This window comes from Papio anubis, chromosome 20, assembly GCF_008728515.1.
Source record: "Papio anubis isolate 15944 chromosome 20, Panubis1.0, whole genome shotgun sequence".
NCBI classification, from domain to species: Eukaryota; Metazoa; Chordata; class Mammalia; order Primates; family Cercopithecidae; genus Papio; species Papio anubis.
Genome location: NC_044995.1, coordinates 38,714,947 through 38,737,508, shown reverse-complemented (window position 1 = coordinate 38,737,508; position 22,562 = coordinate 38,714,947). Strand labels below are relative to the sequence as shown.

General features: G+C 45.3%; 1 protein-coding gene and 1 long non-coding RNA gene across 17 annotated transcripts in view; one reads left to right on the top strand and one right to left on the bottom strand.

The window, feature by feature from the left end:
- Positions 1 to 22,562, bottom strand: part of CACNA1A (calcium voltage-gated channel subunit alpha1 A) — a 428,952-nt gene that overhangs the window by 112,369 nt on the left and 294,021 nt on the right. For 14 of the 16 annotated variants that reach the window (XM_031659832.1, XM_031659842.1, XM_031659846.1 and 11 more), the window contains exons 12-14: positions 20,098 to 20,190; positions 6,187 to 6,396; positions 1,781 to 1,893 (exon numbers count right to left, since the gene is read on the bottom strand). In XM_031659832.1, the coding sequence (XP_031515692.1) occupies positions 1,781 to 1,893; positions 6,187 to 6,396; positions 20,098 to 20,190 (416 nt within the window). The remainder of the gene's footprint in view (positions 1 to 1,780; positions 1,894 to 6,186; positions 6,397 to 20,097; positions 20,191 to 22,562) is intronic. The other 2 variants (XM_031659834.1, XM_031659841.1) reach the window with 1 other exon arrangement.
- Positions 6,541 to 22,559, top strand: LOC116271686. The gene is made up of 3 exons (XR_004180367.1): positions 6,541 to 6,619; positions 7,234 to 7,316; positions 22,474 to 22,559. It is a non-coding gene; the product is annotated as an uncharacterized LOC116271686 (long non-coding RNA).

Genomic DNA, 22,562 nt, shown 5'->3' with positions numbered 1-22,562 from the left:
CTCAGCTTACTGCAAACTCTGCCTCCCCGGTTCAAGCGATTCTCCTTCCTCAGCCTCCCAAGTAGCTGGGATTACAGGCAGATGCCACGATGCCTGGCTAATTTTTCTATTTTTTTTAGTATAGATGGGGTTTCGCCGAGTTGGCCAGGCTGGTCTCGAACTCCTGACTTCAGGAGATCTACCTGCCTCCGCCTCTCAAAGTGCTGGGATTATAGGTGTGAGCCACTGCGCCTGGTCTACTTTTATTTCTTAGAGATGGGGTCTCAGTCTCTTGTCCAGGCTAGAGTTCAGTGGTGTGATCGTAGCTCACTGCAGCCTCAAGCCTCAAACTGCTGGGCTCAAGCAATCCTCCCACCTCAGCCTTCTGAGTAGGTGGGGCTACAGGTGTGCACCACCACATCTGGCTGGTTTTTTTTTTTTTTTTGTAGAGACAGGGTCTTGCTATGGTGCCTGGCTGGTTTTCAACTCCTGGGCTCAAGCAATTCTGCTGCCTCAGCCTCCTGAATAGCTGAGGTTACAGGCATGAGGCATCACACCCAGCTTTCTTTTCTTTTCTTTCTTTTCTTTTCTTTTTTTTTTTTTTTGAGACAGAGTCTCACTCTGTCACCCAGGCTGGAGTGCAGTGGCGCGATCTCCGCTCACTGCAAGCTCTGCCGCCCCCTGGGTTCACGCCATTCTCCTGCCTCAGCCTCCCGAGAAGCTGGGACTACAGGCACCAGCCACTAGGCCCGGCTAATTTTTTTGTATTTTTTAGTAGAGACGGGGTTTCACCGTGTTAGCCAGGATGGTCTCGATCTCCTGACCTCGTGATCCGCCCGCCTTGGCCTCCCAAAGTGCTCTTTTCTTTCTAATGGAAAGAAATTGGTTTTATTCTTTAAACACTTGGTTCATTTATGTAGGGAAGGTTGGTTTGTTTGTATATATTTTGTTTTCTCCAACAACATAATTTTCTATAATGGCAGAAAACAGTACAACATTCAGTTATTATAAATTATTAAGCCTTTCTGAGACCAACAGGACTGTGCTAAGTTATCAGGGCTGCCCTGGGCCAGGCAATCTCCACTTATTTGCGAACAACCTTAATTTCACTTCCAGCTGCAGAGACATTCTGGCCTGTGTCTCCTAGGTATCTGGGTGAGATTTTCTAGGATGAATTCCTAGCAACGGAATGCTGGGTCATATCTCCATCTTGTAGTTTCCGCCCTGGTTCGATGAGAAGGATTGGATGTAGATTATTCTCAAGGACTTCGGTTTTGTATTGACTAGTGGGTTCCTGGGTGTTCATCACATTTAAAAGTAAACTAATTAACTGAGCAATTCACAAAATAACAATGGACCATAATGGCTCCATAATGCCAGAGTGTTGTAATCTAACAATTATACTTCATCTACTTCCACATGACTGAGCTCCAAAGGAAAAAAAGAAATAGAAATCATGATGATGTCCTATTTGTAATCCTGAAGTTAGGTACTTAGTTGGAGCGACACAGGCAACCCACCTAAGGCATGGCTTGTCTCCCAACTTGGAAAACTTGTCTTATGTCCCCTACTTAGCTTTCCAACGGGGGTCTATACGTTTTCCTCCCGCTGGCAGTGGTTGAGAGTTCTGGGTACCCTGTATCCTTGCCAGTGTTTGGGATTGTTTTCTTATTCCTTCTGCATCCATCTGAGTCTCTCATATTCAGGGATGACTTTACCTTTCTCCCCTTAATGTGTCCAAGAATCTGTCATTCCAGGCAAGAGCTGGAGAAATGAACTGCTTAGAAACAAGAGCACTTACCCCACAGTCAAAGCAGTTGAAGGAAGAGTGGAAGTAAGGCCGCGTCCCAAGCCCGTACATTTTTATAAACATTTCGGACATAAAGAGTCCTAAGAAAATGAATTCTGCATAGTCTAGAAGGGAGAAGGAGGAAACAGAGAGGAGGTTAGGCTTGCTGAGGGTAGGGGTTCCAGGTGGCTCTGACTTTTCTTTTATTATCATTTTTTAACTTTTTATTTTTTGTAGAGATGAGGTCTTGCTATGCTGTTAGGCTGGTTTCAAACTCCTGGCCTCAAATAGTTTCCCCAATTTGGCCTCCAACATGCTAGAACTACAGGTATGTGTCACCATACCCAACTTCTGACTTATCTTTTTTCTTTTAAAAATTTTTATGTGGAGATGGGGGTCTCAATGTGTTGCCCAGGCTGGTCTTGAACTCCTGGCCTCATGTGATCCTCCCAGCTCAGTCTCCCAAAGCACTGGGATTATAGACATGAACCACTGTGCCCACGCCCTGTCCAAGGTGTCCTTCCCATGGGCCTCAGTTTCCGCTGTTAAAAAAGAAGAGCTGGCTGGGCATGGTGGCTCACGTCTGTAATCCCAGCACTTTGGGAGGCCTAGGTGGGCAGATCAACTGAGGTCAGGAGTTTGAGACCAGCCTGGCTAACATGGCAAACCCCATCTCTACTAAAAATATAAAAATTAGCCAGTGTGGTGACACATGCCTGTAAACCCAGCTACTTGGGAGGCTGAGGCATGAGAATCACTTGAACCTGGGAGGTGGAGGTTGCAGTGAGCCAAGATTGGGCCACGGTACTATAGCCTGGGTGACAGAGCAAGACCCTGTCTAAAAAAAAAAAAAAAAGAACAGCAACAATTGTGCCCTCCTACCCTCCAACCAACAAGCCAACCAACCTCAGGCCAATTTTAAAAGGAATGAGAAAAAGTTCTGTGGGTCTCCATCTTGTAGTTTTTGCCCTGGTTTGATGAGAAGGACTGGATGTAGATTATTGCCAAGGACTTAGCTTTTGTGTTGACTGGTGGGTTCCTGGGTGTTTATGATATTTAAAAAATAAACTAATTAACTGAATAATTCACATAATAACAATGGACCATAACAGCCCCATAATGCCAGGGTACTGTGATCTGACAATTATACTTATTCTACTTCTACGTGACTGGGCTCCAAAGGAAAAAAGGAAATAGAAATCATAATGATATCCTATTTGTAATCCTGAAGTTAAGTACTTAGTTGGAGAGACACAAGCAACCCACCTAAGGCATGGCTTTTCTCTCAACTTGGAAAACTTGTCTTATGTACCCTAGAAATCCTGTGTTGTGAGTGATCTAAAAGTCTTGAGTAAGACAAAGTCTTTCGTTCTTTGATGAGCAAGCATAAAAGTGCAAATGCCTCAGGGAGGGGTAAAACATGGATATGTATTTGCTCCAGCAAATAAATGGCTGACATCAGATCCTTTTCTGAGAGGGTTTTCTTGGTGGGGTAGGAAGATGAGGATTTAGGAAGGGCATGGGTACTTACTTAATGGATAGAAAGGAGAGATGAGGAGGGTTTCTGAGGAGCAGAAAGCATACAGAAAGGAAAGAGACAGAGGATTGAAACTAACTTCCATGAATTTCATATAGCTAATTAAGGCCACAAAACTAATTGTGTTTGGTGGTTGTGATGGTTTAAATGTTTGTGTCCCCTCCAACATTTATGTTGAAACTTAATTGCCAATGTAACAGTATTAAGAGGTGGGGCCTTCAGGAGGTGATTAGGTCATGACAGTAGAGCTCTCATGAATGGGATTAGGTGCCCTTATAAAAAAGCTTGACAGAGGAAGTTTGTCCCTCTTGCTCCTCCATCTTCTGCCATATGAGGACCCACTGTTTCTCCCTTCCAGAGGATACAGTGTTCAAGGTACAATCTTGGAAGCAGAGAGCAGCCTTCACCATCCAAGGAAACCTGCCAATGCCTTGATCTTGGACTTCCCAGCCTCTAGAACTGTGAGAAAATAAATTTCTGTTCTTATCAAATTACCCAGTCTCAGGTAATTTGTTACAGCAGCACAGATGAACTAAGACATTTGTCAAGGGTGTTTCCTATATCACGCTTTTAAGAGGTGTTTTGAACTAACCGTCAAAGTCCTTCACACTTATTTATCACCAAAATTTCTCCTTATTTATAGGACACTAAGGAGATCCTAGTGTCTGAGGGGAACTCTAAGGCTCCTAGGACAAAAATATCAGCAAAGGAAGTCTGTTTGTAACATCTGATACATTCCAAGACCCACCAGAAGTAACTCTGTGAGGACTGAAGAGTTTTTGAGATCTTGTTCCTCAGTTACCATGGAAACATGATAGCAAGTGATGCACAAGACTTGAAAGAATTACTTATCCTTAGCATTGTTGGATCTGGAAGAACTTTCAGGACCATCAAATCCAGTTTCCACCACATAGTTGTGGAGTCTGAGACCCAGAGAAACAACTACACCTCATTGATCCCAAGACGTACATTTTTGTTCACATTTTGACATCTCTGAAATTAATGTGTATTTTTTTTTTTTTTTTTTTTTTGAGATGGTGTCTAGCTCTGTTGCCCAGGCTGGAGGGCAGTGGCACGATCTCGGCTCACTGCAACCTCTGCCTCTCGGGTTCAAGTGATTCTCCTGTCTCAGCCTTCCAAGTAGCTGGGATTACAGGTACCTCCCATCATGCCCAGCTAATGTGTGACCCTGGGCAATCTACTTAACCTCTCTGTGTCTCAGTTTTCTCAAATGGAAAGTAGGAATGAGTAAAGGACCTTTATAGACACTGAGGGCCCAGGCAGGAAGTCTCAGTCCCTTGTTCCTGAACCAGGACAGACTGTACAAGATCATTAGTGGAGAGAATATAGGAGATTAAAAATAGAGTATTAGAGGAAGTTAAAACAAGAAGTAGAGTCCTCATTTATAAGAGACTCCAGAGGGACTAAAAACAATTACTAAGTTTGAAACTAGGTCAGGGCCCTGGGAAGGAGAACTGGTTCCTGAGGGGTGTCCTGGGGGGTCAGCCAATGTGACTGGGAACAAGGAGGGTTATAAGAAGACAATGGCCTGGACTAGGCTCATGGGCCTTTCTAGGTCAAAGACTAGACTGTCTCTTCTTGCTGTCCTAAGTCAATTCTGGACCAGGTCAGAAGGGCAGTGAAAGCCAGTAGGCAAAAGACGTTTTGGGAAGTCCTTACTTGGGACCTGCAAGCCAAAGCCAGGGCATCCACCTGCCCACCTCACTGCCCAATCACTACTCTTTTAATTTAATTTAATTTAATTTTTTGAGACAGAGTCTCTCTCTGCTGCTCAGGCTGGAGTACAGTGGCATGATCTTGGCTCATTGCAACCTCCACCTCCTGGGTTCAACCAATTCTAGTGCCTCAGCCTCCTGAGTAGCTGGGATTACAGGTGTGCACCATCATGCCTGGCTAATTTTTGTATTTTTTTGTAAAGATAGGGCTTCACCATATTGGCCAGGCTGGTCTTCAACTCCTGGCCTCAAGTGATCCACCCACTTCAGCCTCCCAAAATGCTGGAATTATAGGTGTGCGCCACCGTGCCTAGCCCCAGTCACTGCTCTTGTTGATTCCTCAGAGCTCTTTACTTTTTAAATCCTGCTCGGACATCTCCCCATCTTTTGCTGCTTTTCCTCACCCTCACTTGGCCCTCAATTTTGATACTATCTCATGCTAACTCATATAGAATCTGGGAATAGGCCCAGAGGGCAAAGCCTTGGTGGTCCTTGTACCCTGAGGGAGCAAGATGCTTTCACAGATACTGTAGGGAATGTTCTATGAATGAATAAGAAAGCCAAAAAGGGCAGGGGAGGAAGTATTAGGTTGGTGCAAAAGTAATTGTAGTTAAAAAAAAAAAAAAATGGCAAAAAACGCAATTAATTTTGCACCAAACAGGAAAGAAGCAGAATGTTTGAAAGAAGAGAGAAGCAGTCAGAAATAAGCAGAGAAAATGAGGGCAACATATGAGCCACTCCTTATTTCTAAGGCATCCTCTATCTCTTAACCATAAGTTATGAACATTTCCAGAGATGTACACAAAAATTATTAATACATGTTTCTGTTTCTGTCTATCTTATGAGCTCTGTCTTTCTCTGTCTCTCTTCCAACATCCCCTTCACCAGCACCCCTCTGTCTCTCTCTCTTAGAAAGGAACATTTGTTGGCCTGAATTCCAGCTTCTAGCTCTCAGGCCTAAGGGAGATGGGTTCCATTGTCATAGCAACAGCAACATGGGCCCCAGTGACAGTTATAGAAATGGCTAAAGGAAAGGGCAGATTCAAGGAGGACCAAAGAAGACACACATACTAAAAGAGAAAGTGGAAAAAGGGTGTGAGGGAGGGATCACAGAGTTGGCAGGGGTGGGGCTGGGCGATACTCACAAAGGAAGTCGGAGAGCCACTCGGGCTGGTTGTAGTGAACAATAGCAACACACAGCGTGTTGAGAGCTACCAAACTGAGTACAGTCCAGTAGAAGGCCTGAGTTTTGACCATGCGGCGGATGTAGAAACGCATCCTCCTCTCTTTTTTGTGAAAAAAGGTCGAGTTCTCCAGCTTGGCACTTTTAATGCTGGCTCGGGCGAAGGGAGAACCTGCCAGGGAGAAGATGGAGAATGTCAGGCTTAGGCTGTTCCTGTGGAAGAAATTAACCAGTGTGCAGCCCAAGCACAGATCATAGCCAGGGGATCCATTAGTCTCTCCAGCAAGCCCTCTGGCCTGAGGGAACCATCATGACCCATGGGCTTAGTTTTGCATAGATGGAGCTTATGAGAAGACAATGTCCCTAAAAATAACAGAATCAGAAATAACCAATGAGTAAGCAGGATGTTGATGGGGAGGCTGATAGCTCTCTGTTGCAGGAGCCAATTTTCCATGACTCCCACTCCCAGGCACATCTGATACCTCTGGGAGTCACACCACAGGGCAGGATAAAGCAGGGCCTCCATTCCCTGATGCAGGGGCAGGCAACAGAGCTGCACGGAGCATGTTTGGAAGGCCTCCAGAAAGAGATGTGGATAAGACTCTAGTTTTCCATGGACATTTCACTTCAGAAGTGATTACTGAGGAATGAGCTGGGTGTGTCCCCTGCCTGCATATAGTTTTGCTCTTATGCATTTATTGAGTACCTATTTTGTGCCAGCCTCTGTTCCAGGGGCTCAGGATACATTAGGCAACAGAGCCTGGACTTCCTGGGTCTGACCTTCTAAGGGGAGGAGACAGACAGTGGACATAATAAGTAAATTAACAGTGGGATGGAAAACGAAAGGTGCTATGAAAAAAAAAAAGTTGGGATGGGTGCAGTGGCACATGCTTGTAATCCCAGTATTTTGGGAAGCTGGAGTGGGAGGACTGTTTGAGGCCAGGAGTTTGACACCAGCCTGGGCAACATAGCGAGACATGTTTTTTAAATAACAATTGTTTTTTTACAGAGAAAAAGTAAAGCATCACAGAGGGACTGGGAGCCCTAGGAGAGTCCACGGGGTAGGCTACAGCATTACATTGCAAGGTCAAGGTGAGTGTGTTGACTTGTCACTTCAGTATCTTAGGTAGAGGAAACAGCAAATTTAAGGTCCTGAAGCGTGAATGTGTCTGTCTGCCCAACAGTTTTGGGGAACAGCACAAGGAAGTCAGTGTGGATGGAGTGGAGTGGTTGAGGGGAAAAGAGAAGGAGGTGAAGGCAGGGAGGTGATAGGCAGATCATGCAGGGCCTGGTGGACCACAAGGAGGACTTTGGCTTTTACCTTGAGTGAGGTGGAAGCCATGGAGGGTTCTGAGTACAGGAGGGATGGAACCTGACTTGGGTGTTCACAGGCACCCTCTGGCTGCCGTGGGGGACAGTAGACAGTGAGAGGTGAGGACAGGAGCTGGGAGACCAGGCTGGAGGTGACTGACCCATCCAGGCAAGTGATGATGATGATGGAAGGGAGCTGGAGTTGGGTGGTAGTCAAGCGGGGAGAATTTGGGATGAATCATTTAAGACAGATTCAACATTTGCTGATGGAATGGTGTGAGTATAAGAGAGAGGGATGAGCCAAGGTTTTTGGTGAACCCCTTGAGGGATGGAGCTCTCATCCACTGAATGGGCACAGGTTTAGGGGAAGGTCAGAGCTCAGTTTTGGACAGATTGAATTTACCTTCTAAAATACCTCTATCTTTTTTTTTTTTTTTTTGAGACAGGATCTTGCTTTGTTGCTCAGGCTGGAATGCAGTGGCTTGATCATAGCTCACTGCAGCCTTGAACTCCTGGGTTTAAGCGATCCTTCTACCTCAGCCTCCCGTGTAGCTACAACTACAGGCATGTACCACACCATGCCCACTTAATTAAAACAATTTTGTTTTTGGTAGCAATGAGGTCTCCCTATGTTGCCCAGGCTGGTCTTGAACTCCTGGGTTCAAGCAATCCTCCCGCCTCAGCCTCCCTAAGCATTGGGATTACAGCATGAACCATCATGCCCAGCCTTAAGATACCTTTTCTTATAAACCCTCAGTTGCATTCATTTTTAAGTGGTTCTTCATTGATTCATTCATTCATTCTTTCATCCATCCATTTGTTCATTTATTCATTCATTCTTTCACTATTCTTAAATTCATTAGCACATTCATCATTCATCCATTCCTTTGTGTGTACATCATTCATTTGCTCATCCATTCATCCATCCATTCATTATTCATTTGCTCATTTGTTTCTCCATTCATTCCTCCATTTATCCATTCACCCATTCATCCATCCAGCACACTTATCAAAACCCTCCCACTTGCCAGACACAGGACACAGCAAACACCTCCAAGGAGGCCACTTCCTATCAGCAAAATTTTCAACGGAGATTTTGAGTTGGCACCCTAGGGGCCATACCGACTCATACTGGGTTTGTGAAAGCTGAAATTATTGGTCCACATTTAAAAACTGGGAGATTTTCCATGAAAATATGGATTTCAGCTTCCCTTGAATGAAAATAACAGCTGACGTTTATGGAACATTTAGCAGGCACCAGGCACTGCAGGGAACATGTTTTACACGACAAGCTACTGGCTCCTCCTCAGAGTCCTAGGAAGTAGGGACCAGTGTTATCCCCATTTTATAGCCAAGGAAACAGGCTGAGAGGGGTCTAGTAACTGGTGAAGATGTGTCAAGATAGTTCAGAGGGTGTGCTCTGGGCCACCACATTGCACACCTGGGGCATGTGGCCATGAGGCAGGGGCACAATTCCACTAGGCTGCAGTTGGCCAGGCCCGGTGGCTGTGACCTCCTTACAGGGACACCTCTCCTTTTCTGCAAAGACCATTCCCCTCATGTTCATCACCTTCTCGAGCCCAGGGGCAGCTCCTCATGACCCTGCCCAGCATTTCTGGCCCTAGTCCCTGAAACTCTCAAAGATGTGTCCAGATCTGCAGGTCTCCAAAGGGCTTGGCCAAAAGAAATAAGACCCTTGGGACCTTGGGGGTCAGAGGGGATGTTCCACAGATCGAGAGAGAGAGAGACAGAGAGGAAGAGAGGGAGAGAGAGAGAGAGAGAGACCAACCATAACAGGCAGAAGGTCCCCAGCCCCCACTCCTGCTGAAGCCACACTGAAAACCTGGCTTAATCACCAACCAGCAGATGACCTTGGGCAAGCCACCTTGGTACATTGGAGACAACCACAGTTCCTACCTCAAAGGGCCATCCAAAGGCATAAATGAATTAATACATCTTAGCATGATGCCTGATAACTTATGATTATTGGATATAAATCTTCTAGTATAACCTCAAGAGCTGAAATAATGACTAGGTTCACGTGCCACCCATTGAGAAAGTCTTTCCTGATAACTCAGCCTGGAGACACATCCCCACAACAGGTGTACCCTTCACTGGGAAGGGAGAGGGAAATGAATATTAATTGAACACCTACTAAGTGCTGGACCCCACGCTAGGTACTGTTACTTCTATAGTTGAATTTCATGCTCACTTTGACCCATGTTCCCTTTCTCTATACATTCCTGTCTCTCATTTTTCTCTATGGTCTGGAATTATAATTGCAGACAGTTTCTGGATTTTTAAAAATCATTTTCAAGAGATATTTTATTCAACCCAATATATCCAAAATATCACCATTGCAACATGGAATCAATACTAAGATGGATTCAAAAGATATTTTAGGCCGGGCGCGGTGGCTCAAGCCTGTAATCCCAGCACTTTGGGAGGCCGAGACGGGCGGATCACGAGGTCAGGAGATCAAGACCATCCTGGCTAACCCGGTGAAACACCGTCTCTACTAAAAATACAGAAAACTACCCGGGCGAGGTGGCGGGCGCCTGTAGTCCCAGCTACTCGGGAGGCTGAGGCAGGAGAATGGTGTAAACTCGGGAGGCGGAGCTTGCAGTGAGCTGAGATCTGGCCACTGCACTCCAGGCTGGGCGACAGAGCGAGACTCCGTCTCAAAAAAAAAAAAAAAAGATATTTTATACTCTTTCTTTTTGTACTAAGTCTGATGTGTTATTATGAAGTATATCTTAGTTCACGATCAGCCACATTCAAGGGATCAAGAGCCAGTATAACTGGTACCAGTCCGAAATGTTCTTTTCCTTTTTTTTTTTTTTTGAGATAGAGTCTCATTCTGTCACCCAGGCTGGAGTGCAGTGGCATGATCTTGGCTCACTGCAACCTCCGCCTCCCAAGTTCAAGTGATTCTCCTGCCTCAGCCTCCCAAGTAGCTGGAACTATAGGTGCCCACCACCACGCCCGGCTAATTTTTGTATTTTTAGTAAAGATAGTGTTTTGCCATGTTGGCCAGGCTGGTCTCGAACTCCTAACCTCAAGTGATCTGCCCACTGCAGCCTCTCAAAGTGCTGGGATTCCAGGCATGAGCTACTGGACATCCGGGCCAGTCTGTTTTATGGTGAGGGAAGGGGTATGTCACCGCCAAGGATTCATCTGGTGATTTCTGGCAATTTGTATACCCTTAAAATTATATGTAAATTGTAATACAGCCATATTTGGCTTAATAAGGCAAACATGTTCTGAGAAATGCAGTGTTAGGCAATTTTGTCCTTGTGTGACCATCCTAAAGTGAATTTACACAAACCTAGATGTTGTAGCCTACTCCACACCCAGGCTATGTGGTTTGTAGCTCCTCGGCTACAAACCTGCCCGGCATGTTACTGTACTTAATACTACAGGCAACTATAACATCATAGTATTTGTGTGTCTGAACATATCTAAACACAGAAAAGGTACAGTAAAAACAGTATAAAAGAGAAAAGATGTTCAGCTGCATAGGGTACTTGGCATGAACGGAGCTTGCAGGACTGGAAGTTACTCTTGGTGAGGGAGTGAGTGAGTGGTGAGTGAATGTGAAGGCCTAGGACATTATTGTACACTCCTGTATATATTATAAACACTGTATGCTCAGGCTACATGACATTTACAAAAAAATAAAGTAATTAGGGCCAGGCATGGTGGCTCATGCCTGTAATCCCAGCACTTTGGGAGGCTGAGGAGGGCGGATCATGAGGTCAGGAGTTCGAGACCAGCCTGGCCAACGTGGTGAAACCCCATCTCTACTAAAAACACAAAAATTAGCCAGCCGTGGTGGCGCACACCTGTAATCCCAGCTACTCAGGAGGCTGAGGTATGAGAATCGCTTGAACCCGGGAGGCAAAGGTTGCAGTGAGCCGAGATCGTGCCACTGCACTCCCACCTGGGCCACAGAGCAAGACTCTGTCTTGGAAAAAAAAAAGTAACCATGCTCATGCTACATTATGACAGCTATGATGTCACTAGTTATAGGAATTTTCAGCTCCATCATATTATCTTATGGGTTCACAATCATATATATTCTCTGTCATTGACCAAAATGACATTATGCAGCATATGACTGTAGCTGCTGCCCATATTGTGGGTTGAACTGTGTCCCCCAAAAAGGTTTGTTGAAGCCCTAACCCCTGGTACCAGCAAAAGTGGCCTTATTTGAAAATAGGGTCTTTGCAGGTGGTAATCAAGATGAGGTCAAACTTAATTAGAGTGGGTTGTAAATCCAACAACTGGTGTCTTTAGAAGAAGAGAAGCAGGCTGGGCACTGCGGTTCATGCCTGTAATCCCAGCACTTTGGGAGGCCAAGGCAGGTGGATCACTTGAGGTCAGGAGTTCAAGATCAGTCTGGCCAACCTGGCAAAACCCCATCTCTACTAAAAATACAAAAATTAGCTGGGCATGGTGGCGCACACCTGTAATCCCAGCTACTCAGGAGGCTGAGGTGGGAGGACTGCATAAGCCTGGGAGGTTGAGGTTGCAGTGAGCTGTGATCGTGCCATTGCACTCCAACCTGGGTGACGGAGTGAGACTTGTCTCAGGGAAAAAAAAAAAAAAAAAAAGGGAAAAGAAATGGCATCGAGACACAGAAAGAAGACCATATGACAACAGAGGCAGAGACTGGAATTACGCATCTATGAACTGAGGAACACCAAGGATTGCTGGCAGCACCAGAAACTAAGAAAATGGCAGGGAACAGATTCTCCCCTAAAACCTTCTGAGGGAACATGGTGGCTCTGCTGACACCTTGATTTCAGTTTGGACTTCTGGCCTCCAGAACTGTGAGAAAAGAAATTTCTGTTGTTTTAAGCCACTGGGTTTGTGACACTTTGTAATGGCAACTCTGGGAACTCGATACCACCCATATAGAGCCTGTATCATTAAAACCACGTAAATGGATCCCCTTTTCCCCACATCCTTGCCAGCACTTGTTAGGATTTGTCTTTTTTTTTGTTTTTTGAGATGGAGTCTCACTCTGTCACCTAGGCTGTAGTGCAGTGGCGTGACCTCTGCTAACTGCAACCTCTGCCTCCTGGTTTAAGCAATTCTCCTGCCTCAGCCTCCTGAGTAGCTGGGACTACAGGTGTGCACTACTGCACCTGGCTAATTTTTGTATTTTTAGTAGAGACAGGGTTTCACCATGTTGGTCAGCCTGCTTCTCCTCTTATAAAGACAGCAGTCGTTGGATTTAGGACCCACCCTAATTAAGTTTGACCTCATCTTAACTTGATTACCACCTGCAAAGACCCTATTTTCATGTAAGGCCACATTCGCAGGTATCAGGGGTTAGGACTTCAACAAACCTCATTTGTCTTTTTGATGATAGCTACTCTAGGCTGGGCATGGTGTCTCACACCTGTAATCCTGGCACTTTGGGAGGTCAGGAGTTCAAGACCAGCCTGACCAACACAGTGAAACCCCATCTCTACTAAAATACAAAAGTTAGCTGGGCATGGTGGCGTGTGCCTGTAATTTCAGCTACTCAGGAGGCCGAGGCAGGAGAATCCCTTGAACCCAGGAGGGACAGGTTGCAGTGAGCTGAGATCACGCCACTGCACTCCAGCTTGGGTGACAGAGCAAGACTCCCTCTCAACAAAGAAACAAACAAGCAAACAAACAAACAAACAAACAAAAATAAAAGATATAACTACTCTAACAGGTGTGAGGTGATAGCTGATGGTGACTTTGATTTGCATTTCTCTGATGATGAGTGATGTTCAGCATTTTATTCATATACCTGTTGGCCACTTGTATGTCTTTTCTTTTGGGATACGTATGTTCAGATCCTTTGCACATTTTTATTTTTTATTTTGAGACAGGGTTTCATTCTGTCGCTCAGGGTGGAGTGCAGTGATGCAATGTCAGCTCACTGTAACCTCCTCCTCCCGGGCTCAAGGGATCCTCACATCTTAGCCTCCCGAGTAGCTGTCTTTGCTCATTTTTAATTGGGTTATTTGTTTTCTTGCTGTTGAGTTGTTTGAGTTCCTTATGTATTTTGGATGTTAGCTCCTTATCACAAGTATTGTTTGCAAACATTTTCTCACATTCCTTAGGTTGTCTCTTCCCTCTGCTGAATGTTTCCTTTGCTGTGCACAAACTTTTTAGTTTGATACGATCCCATTTGTCCATTTTTGCTTCTGTTGCCCGTGCTTTTGAGGTCCTGTCCAAAAAAATCATTCCCGAGACCAATGCCATGGAGCTTTCTCCCTATGTTTTCTCAGGGCATCTTTACCATTTCAGGTGTGACATTTAAGTCTTTTCAGAACATCTGCACTCCCACGTTCGCTTCAGCATTATTCACAATAGCCAAAATACGGAAGCAAACTAAGTGTCCCGCAATGGATGAATGGATAAAGAAAATGTGGTATATATACAAATAGAATATTATACAGTCCTAAAGAGAAGGAAATCCTGTAATGTGTGACAACATGGATAGAAATGGAGGAGTAAAATAGTCTGGTACAGAAAGACACTTATGGTATGATCTCATATGTGGGAGCTTAAAACTAAAAAAAATCGATCTCATAGAAAGAGCAGGAAGGTGGTTCCTGGAGGCTGCAGGGGAGGAGGAGGGATTGAGAAAGAGAAGATGTCAATCAAAGGGTGTAAGTAAGACTGGAGGAGTAAGTTTTAGTGACCTATTACATTGCACTGCATTGCATTTAGTGATGCATTAATACATTACTGTGTATTTATATTGCATTATTAATGTGTTGTGTATTTCAAAATTGCTAAGAGATTTTTAATACCTTCCCTACACACAAAAAAATGGTGAGATGGTGAGGTGATAGATGTGTTAACTAGCATGACTGAATCATTCTATGATACATACATAGATTAAAACATCACACTGTACCGCATAAACATATACAATTACCATTTGTCAGCTGCAAATAAATTAATTTAAAAATCATGCCTGTAATCCCAGCACTTTGGGAAGCCAGGGCAGGAGGATCACTTGAGACCAGGAGTTTGAGACCAGCCTGGGCAACATAGCCAGACCCCATCTCAACAACAACAACAACAACAACAACAACAACAACAAATCAGCCGGGTGTGGTGGCACCTATAGTCCCAGCTACTTGGGAGGCTAAGCTGGGAGGATCGCTTGAGCCCAGGAGCTCCAGGCTGCAGAGAGCTATGATCATACCACTGCACTCCAGCCTGAGTGACAGAGCAAGAACCTACCTCTAAAAACAAATTTAAAAAATCATCTAAATGGGATCTGGTTTTCCTAAAAAAGCAGAGTTACAATGGCAGCTTCCATTCATAATGGCTCAACTTTTTTTGTTTTGTTTTGTTTTCATATGTTCCACATTTTACTTATTTATAATTGTTTTTTTCCTCCTCCCTCCTCTTCTTCTTCTTCCTTCTTTCTTCCTCTTCCTCTCCCCCTCCTCCTCCTCCTCCTCCTTCTTTTTTTAAATACAGGCTAGGTACATTGGCTCACACCTGCAATCCTAACACTTTGGGAGGCCAAGGCGAGAGGCCCGTTTGAAGCCAGGGGTTTGAGACCAGCCTGGGCAACGTAGCGAGACCCTGTCTCTATCAAGTATTAGCTGGGCGTTGTGGCATGCGCCTGTAGCCTCAAATGATCCTCTCACCTTGGCCTTCCAAAACGTTGGGATTACAGGCGTGAACCGCCACACCTGGCCTGTATTGTTGCATTCTTTACAGAAATAAATAAAGGCTCACTCTATTACCCAGGCTGGAGTGCAGATCTTGGCTCACTGCAACCTCCATTTCCCAGATTAAGTGATGCCTCTGCCTCCCGAGTAGCTGGGATTACAGGTGCCCACCTCCATGCCCAGCCGATTTTTGTATATTTATTAGAGACAAAGTTTCACCATTTTGGCCAGGCTGCTCTTGAACTCCTGGCCTTAAATCATCTGCCTGTCTTGGCATCCCAAAGTGCTGGGATTACAGGTGTGAGCCACCATGCCCAGCCATACTGTTATTTTTCTTTTTAAAATTATTATTCATTTATTATTATTCATAAAATTGCCAGATACAGGCTGTATCTATTTATAGTGCACAACATGATATTTTGGCCATATGTATACACTATGGAATGGCTCAGTTGAGCTCGTTAACATATGCATTACCACATATGCTTATCACTTTTGTCATGGTGAGAACGCTTAAAATCTACTCTCTGAGCAATTTTCAAGTATACAATACATTGTTATTAATACAGTCACCATGCTGTACAATAGATCCCTTGAATGTATTCCTCCAGTCTAAATGAAATTTGATATCCTGCCAGGCGCAGTGGCTCACACCTCTAATCCCAGCACTTTCGGAGGCTGAGGTGGGCAGATCACTTGAGGTCAGGAGTTTGAGACCAGCCTGCCCAACATCGTGAAACCCCATCTCTACTAAAAATACAAAAATTGGCCAGGCCTGGTGGTGTGCACCTGTAGTCCCAGCTACTTGGGAGGCTGAGGTGGGAGAATCACTTGAACCTGGAAGGCGGAGGTCACAGTGAGCCGAGATCGCGCCACTGCACTCCCACCTGGGCGACAGAGTAAGATTCCATCTCAAAAAACAAGAAAAAAAAAAAAAGAAAAAAAAATTGATATCCTTTCAGTAACATGGCTCAACTTTCCATGTAAATGATTCAAGTTCCTTATTTCAGCAGTAAGTTCATCAATTAGAAATGAACCTGCTTTATAGTGCGTTTATCCACTGATTCAACAACACAGTAGAATCACCAATTATATAAGACTCCGTGTGGGTCAAGTGTGGTGGGTCACGCCTGTTATCCCACTGCTTTGGGAGGTGGAGGTAGGCGTATTGTTTGAGACCAGAAGTTTGAGACCAGCCTAGGCAATATATCGAGAGCCCATCTCTATTAAAAAATATAAAAACCTTAGCTGAGTGTAGCAGTCTACACCTGTCGTCCCAGCTACTAGGGAAGCTGAGGTGGGAGGATCACTTGAGTCCAGGGGTTTGAGGCTGCAGTGAGGTATGACTGCACCACTGCACTCCAGCCTGGGCAACAGGGCAAGACACTGTCTCAAAAAAAAAAAAAAAAAAAAAAAAAATAGGACTGTGCGTATTGTGGTGCAATGTGAATGTGAACGCAGACACCATAAAGCTCTCACCTTACTTTGAAATATGCATTACTGTATTATTACATTCTTTTTTTTTTTTTTTTTTGAGATGAGGTCTCTGTCATGCAGGCTAGAGTAAAGGGGCACGCCGCGATTCACTGCAGCTTTAACCTTCTGGGCTCAGGTGATCCTCCCACCTCAGCCTCACGAGTAGCTGGGACTACAGGCGTGTGTCACAATGCCCAGCTAGTATTTGATAGAGACAGGGTCTCACTATGTTGCCCAGGCTGGTCTGAAACTCCTGGCCTCAAACGATCCTCCCACCTCGGCCTCCCAAAATGTTGGGATTACAGGCGTGAGCCACCGCACCCTGCCTGTATTATTGCATTCTTTACATAAATAAATAAAGGTAGATGTGATTCCTTGCCAGAATCCTGGAATTCCAGAGGTCTCTTTTGGAGTGGTCTAGAAAACCACTGGCTAGACTGGGGGCTCCTTTCTTTGTCTTTTTGAGTAATCAGGCTGATGAGGTGGGTTTTGGCAGATTTGCCTGTAGCAAACGTGGCTATGAACTAACAAGCCACTGGCCTGGGTTTTGGGTCTGTTTAGAAAGCTGCAATGTCACCTGCCTTGTTAACGGAGGTAAAGGCTGCAGTGGCAGTGAGCTGAGATGGTGCCATTGCCCTCCAGCCTGGGTGCTACAGCAAGACTCCATCTCAAAAAAAAAAAAAAAAAAATATATATACACACACACACACACACACACACACACGCGCACGCACGCAGATTTTTTTTTTTTTTTTTTGATGGAGTTTCACTCTTGTTGCCCAGGCTGGAGGGCAATGGCATCATCTCAGCTCACTGCAGCCTCCGCCTCCCAGTTGCAAGCGATTCTCATGCCTCAGCCTCGCAAGTAGCTGGGATTACAGGCACACGCCATCACACCCACTTAATTTTTGAATTTTTAGTACAGACAGGGTTTCACCATGTTGGCCAGGCTGGTCTCCTACTCCTGACCTTAAGCAATCCGCCTGCTCAGCCTCCCAAAGTGCTGGGATTACAGGCGTGAGCCACCACGCCCGGTCAACAAAGCAGATTTTTAAGAATTAATGTTACTTATTTTTTTTAGAGACAGGTCCTCACTCTGTTGCCCAGGCTGCAGTGAAGTGGCACAATCATAGCTCACTGCAACCTTGAATTCCTGGGTTCAAGAAATCCTCCTGCTTCAGCTTCCCAGGAGGTGGGACTACAGGCATGTGCCATAATGCCTGGCTAAGTTTTTAAACATTTTGTTTTTCAGAGATGGAGTCTTGTTATGTTGCCCAGGCTGGTCTTGAACTCCTGGCCTCAAGAGATCCTTCTGCACTGGCCTCCCAAAGCAGTGGGATTATAGGTGTGAGCCACTGTGCCTGGCCATAAAACAGATTTTAAAACAATGGAAGTAACTTAACACGTGAGACAGACATAATTGATCAAATACACAAGGCACCGACTGAGCGCTCCAATTCTTGACATTTGCTTACAGGAGATTAAACAGATGCACACACAATTGGAAGTAGAACGAGTTCTCCATTACAAGAAAAAGTGTGTTTTGGCTGGAAATTAAAAATGCAAATGAAAACAAGCTTTAAGGTTTCATTACAAACCCACTTAACTGGGAGAGGAAATTAAATTGGTAATATTCGATGGCCCGGGTGGGGAATCCACGAACATATGCATACTTGGCAGGGTTTATAAATGGGCTCCATGTTTTTGAAACTCAGAATGGCTCTTTGAATAATGAGTTGAAAAGCTGTTAATATCTTTGATCCTATAATTATCTCCAAGGAAATACGCCCAAAGGGTGGGGGGGAAGTCATTGTACGTAAATGTGCACAGCAGTGCTCTTCGTAAGAGAAATGACTGGAAACAACTCAAACACCCTATAAAGGAACTATGGCTAAACGAACCATAGTGCATCCAAGTGTATCCACCCTACGAGATATGTGATCGCAATGGAAATTATGCCTGAACTCAGCAATAAGGTTATAAACTAGCGGTGAGCGAAAAAAGGGAATATGAAATACACCAGAAACTATGGATCAGAAAAACATGGATGTGCTAACTTCTCTCCTTCCTCCACTTCTCTCCCTCCCTCTCTTCCTCCCTTCCTCTTTCTCTTGCCATCCTTTCTTCCTCTAAATTGCGGCCACACAGTTTTCTAAGCGGCCTAAATTCCTTATCTCCTCAATCTTATTCCAGTCTTATTTCCTCTGCCTGGATGCTTTTCCTTCCATTAAAAACAAAGATCCATTAAAGAACAACAACAATACATTCTCACTTTAGAAGGTCACGATCAACATAGTCCCAGTCAATGAATCAACAGGACAGAGGAGTGAGAAGGGAAAGAATAAATGTTCCCTCTTTCCTCAAACTCTGGCTCTTGTGGTGGCAAAGGTCTGAGCCCTGTCTCTCACACTGTTCGTTCTGCTATTACCACCACGGTGATCTTCTACCCATCCTTCAGTTTCCAGCTTAAACATCACTTCCTCCGGGAAGCCTTCCCTGACTGCTCCCCATCCTTCCAGAGCAAACTAAGCCCAGAGCCTCTCCCTGATGTGCCATTACCATTACAGGTTTATTGGTGTAATTCTCTGTTTAATTTCTATTTCCTGCACCGGACTGCGAGCTCCATGTAGGTAGGGATTTGGTTTGTGTCTTCTTTTTTTTTTTTTTTTTGAGATAGAATCTTGCTCTGTTGCCCAGGCTGGAGGGCAGCGATGAGATCTCAGCTCACCGCAACCTCTGCTTCCCAGGTTCAAGTGATGCTCCTGCCTCAGCCTCCCGAGTGGCTGGGACTACAGGCTAAGTTTTTGTATTTTTAGTAGAGCCAGGGTTTCACCATGTTGGCCAGGCTGGTCTCGAACTCCCAACATCAGGTGATCTGCTCATCTCAGCTTCCCAAAGTGTTGGGATTACAGGCGTGAGCCACCGCGTGCTGGCCCATTTGTGTCTTTTTTTTTTCTGTGCCCAGGCTGGAGTGCAGTAACACAATAATGGCTCATTGCAGCCTCCACTTCCCAGGCTCAAGTGATCCTCCCAGCTCAGCCTCCCAAATGCCTGCGTCTTATTTGCAATCAGGCACCTAATATAAGCAGGTCCCCCATGAATACTTCCCGAGTGAGTCACAAACATTCACCAACATGACTGGGAGCTTGGTCCCTGCCAGGTGCCGGTTCGCCATGCTTTATGGGGATCATTTAGTAGAATTCCCACCAAACAGTGAGAAGCTGGGCACAGATGTTATTCCCATAATGATGTAATCTGCCCCAGGACACACGCACAGGCGGGAAGGGGTGGAGCTGAGACCCAAATCCAGGCAGCACAGTTTGCAAGCCCTCTGCCCCCACCCCACTCCATCTCTTGGATGATAGGCGATGAACAACTGATAGGTGGCAGAGGAAGGGACTCACCCACAGAGGCTATATCAGCCAGCTGATCCTCAGCCTCTTCGGGGTTGAGCAAATCTGTCTTGCTTTTCTTTATGGTGGTTCTCCGCAGAGCTCCAACAATGGAAACATGGCAAGAGAAAAAGACGTTACCCTTTTTGCAACACAGACCATACGGACACAGTGTGTCCTTGGATTTAACTCTCACGGCAACTGTTCTCACAAGAACTAAGAGTATACCCATTTTTCAGATGTGTAAACTGAGGTTCAAGGTGGCACTATCACTTTGCTTAAAGGGGTAAAGACAAGAATCTAGTCGGGTTCAGTCCGACTCCAGGTCTGGGCCCTCGCCCACTATTTTCCCTCTGGTTTATTTATTTATTTATTTACTTATTTTTGAGACAGAATCTCGCTCTGTCACCCAAGCTGGAGTGCAGTGATGTGATCTTGGCTCACTGCAACCTCCGCATCCCGAGTCCAAGCGATTCTCCTGCCTCGGCCTCCTGAGTAGCTGAGACTACAGGCGTGCACCACCATGCCCGGCTAATTTTTGTATTATTAGTAGAGATGGGATTTTGCCACGTTGGCCAGGGCTGGTCAAACTCTTGACCTCAAGTGATTTGCCTGCCTTGGCCTCCGAAAGTGCTAGGATTACAGGCGTGAGCTGCCACACTCAGCCTCTATTTTTAAATTCTAAGAAACCTAACTTTCTTATGAAAACAGTCCACCCCTTGACCAGTAGCATACTTGCTAGGGAGGCTGCAATTTTGGGATTCTACCCTAGTATTCAAGCTATATACCCCTAGGGGCTCCATAGCAGACAGTAAGTTCAGGTGTAGACTTCCAATAACAAGATTTAGGCAACCCATGGGTAATCTACCCTCCCCAGCTAAAACAGTAAAATTCATTTTATAACCTTCTGGGACAGAGTGCCAGTTCTTTTATTTCCCTCAAATCCCTGGGATTTTAAATCAAAAGTCATCACCCTGTCTAGCCAGTTTTCTTTCTTTTTTTTTTGAGACAGAGTCTCGCTCTGTCGCCCAGGCTGGAGTGCAGTGGTGTGATCTCGGCTCACTGCAACTTCCGTCTCCCAGGTTCAAGCAATTCTCGTGGCTTAGCCTCCCGAGTAGCTGGGATTACAGGCGTGTGCCACGACACCTAGCTAATTTTTGTATTTTTAGTAGAGATGGGTTTCACCATGATGGCCAGGCTGGTCTTGAACTCCTGGCCTCAAGTGATCCACCCGTCTTGGCCTCCCAAAGTGCTGAGATTACAGGCGTGAGCCACCGCACCCAGCCCCTGTCTAACCAGCTTTCTAAAGTGTGAGAAGATAAATCTCGAGCAACAAGTTGCATGTTTCAGGGAGTACTATTATTTTTCTTATTGCTGTTATTATTATATTGCAGGCATATCCTTCTGGCCTATCTCTAAATTCTTTTTTTTTCTTTTGAAACAGGGTCTCACTCTGTCACCCAGGCTGGAGTGGAGTGATGCCCACTGCAACCTTGACCTCTTAGGCTCAAATGATCCTCTTGCCTCAGCCTCCCGAGTAGCTGGGACCCTACGTGCGTGCGTCACCACATCCGGCTACGTTTTTATTTTTTGTAGAGACGGAACCTCACTGTGTTGCTCAGGCTGGTCTTGAACTCCCAGGTTCAAGTGTTCCTCCTGTCTCGGCCTCCCAAAGTGTTGGGATTACAGGTGTGAGCCACGGACAGACCACATCCAGCCCTATCTCTAAATTCTAGGAAGCTTTACTCTCATGAAGCCCCAGGTTGGATACACAGTGACTCTTACAGTCTGTCCCCTGACTCCCAGCTATGCTAGGCAGGTTGGGTTTTTGGACCCGTTTTTAATGGTCCCTCCTTTCATATTCAGGTTTCCAGGGGATCAGGAATTGACGTCTATACTCCCAGCACTTTGGGAGGCCGAGGTGGGCAGATCACTCGAGGCAAGGAGTTCGAGACCAGCCTGGCCAACATGGTGAAACTCCATCTCTACCAATAATATAAAAATTAGCCACGCATGGTGGCACATGCCTGTAATCTCAGCTACTCATGAGGCTGAGGCGGGAGAATTGCTTGAACCTGAGAGGCAGAGGTTGCAGTGAGGTGAGATCATGCCACTGCACTCTGGCCTGGGGGACAGAGCGAGACTCTGTCTCAATTTAAGAAAAAAGAAAAAAGAAAAAGAAAGTCACTCATGGTTCTGTCTGGTTAAGTTTCTGACATGGGAGACAGCAGCCCTTCACAGTAAATTGGATTTTTGGTGGGATTATTATTTATTTAGCAAGCAGAAACATTCTGACCCTATCCTAGGTGTTATTTTGCCATAATGAATATCATTCTGAGAAACAATCTCATGATCTAGGGTATTGTTTATATCATACCCATTTTGCAGGTGAGAAAAACCAAGGCACAAAGCAGAAAAAGCCAGGTCCATGGTTCAAACAAAAAAGTGGAGGCCAGAATAGAGAAACTCTGCATGGA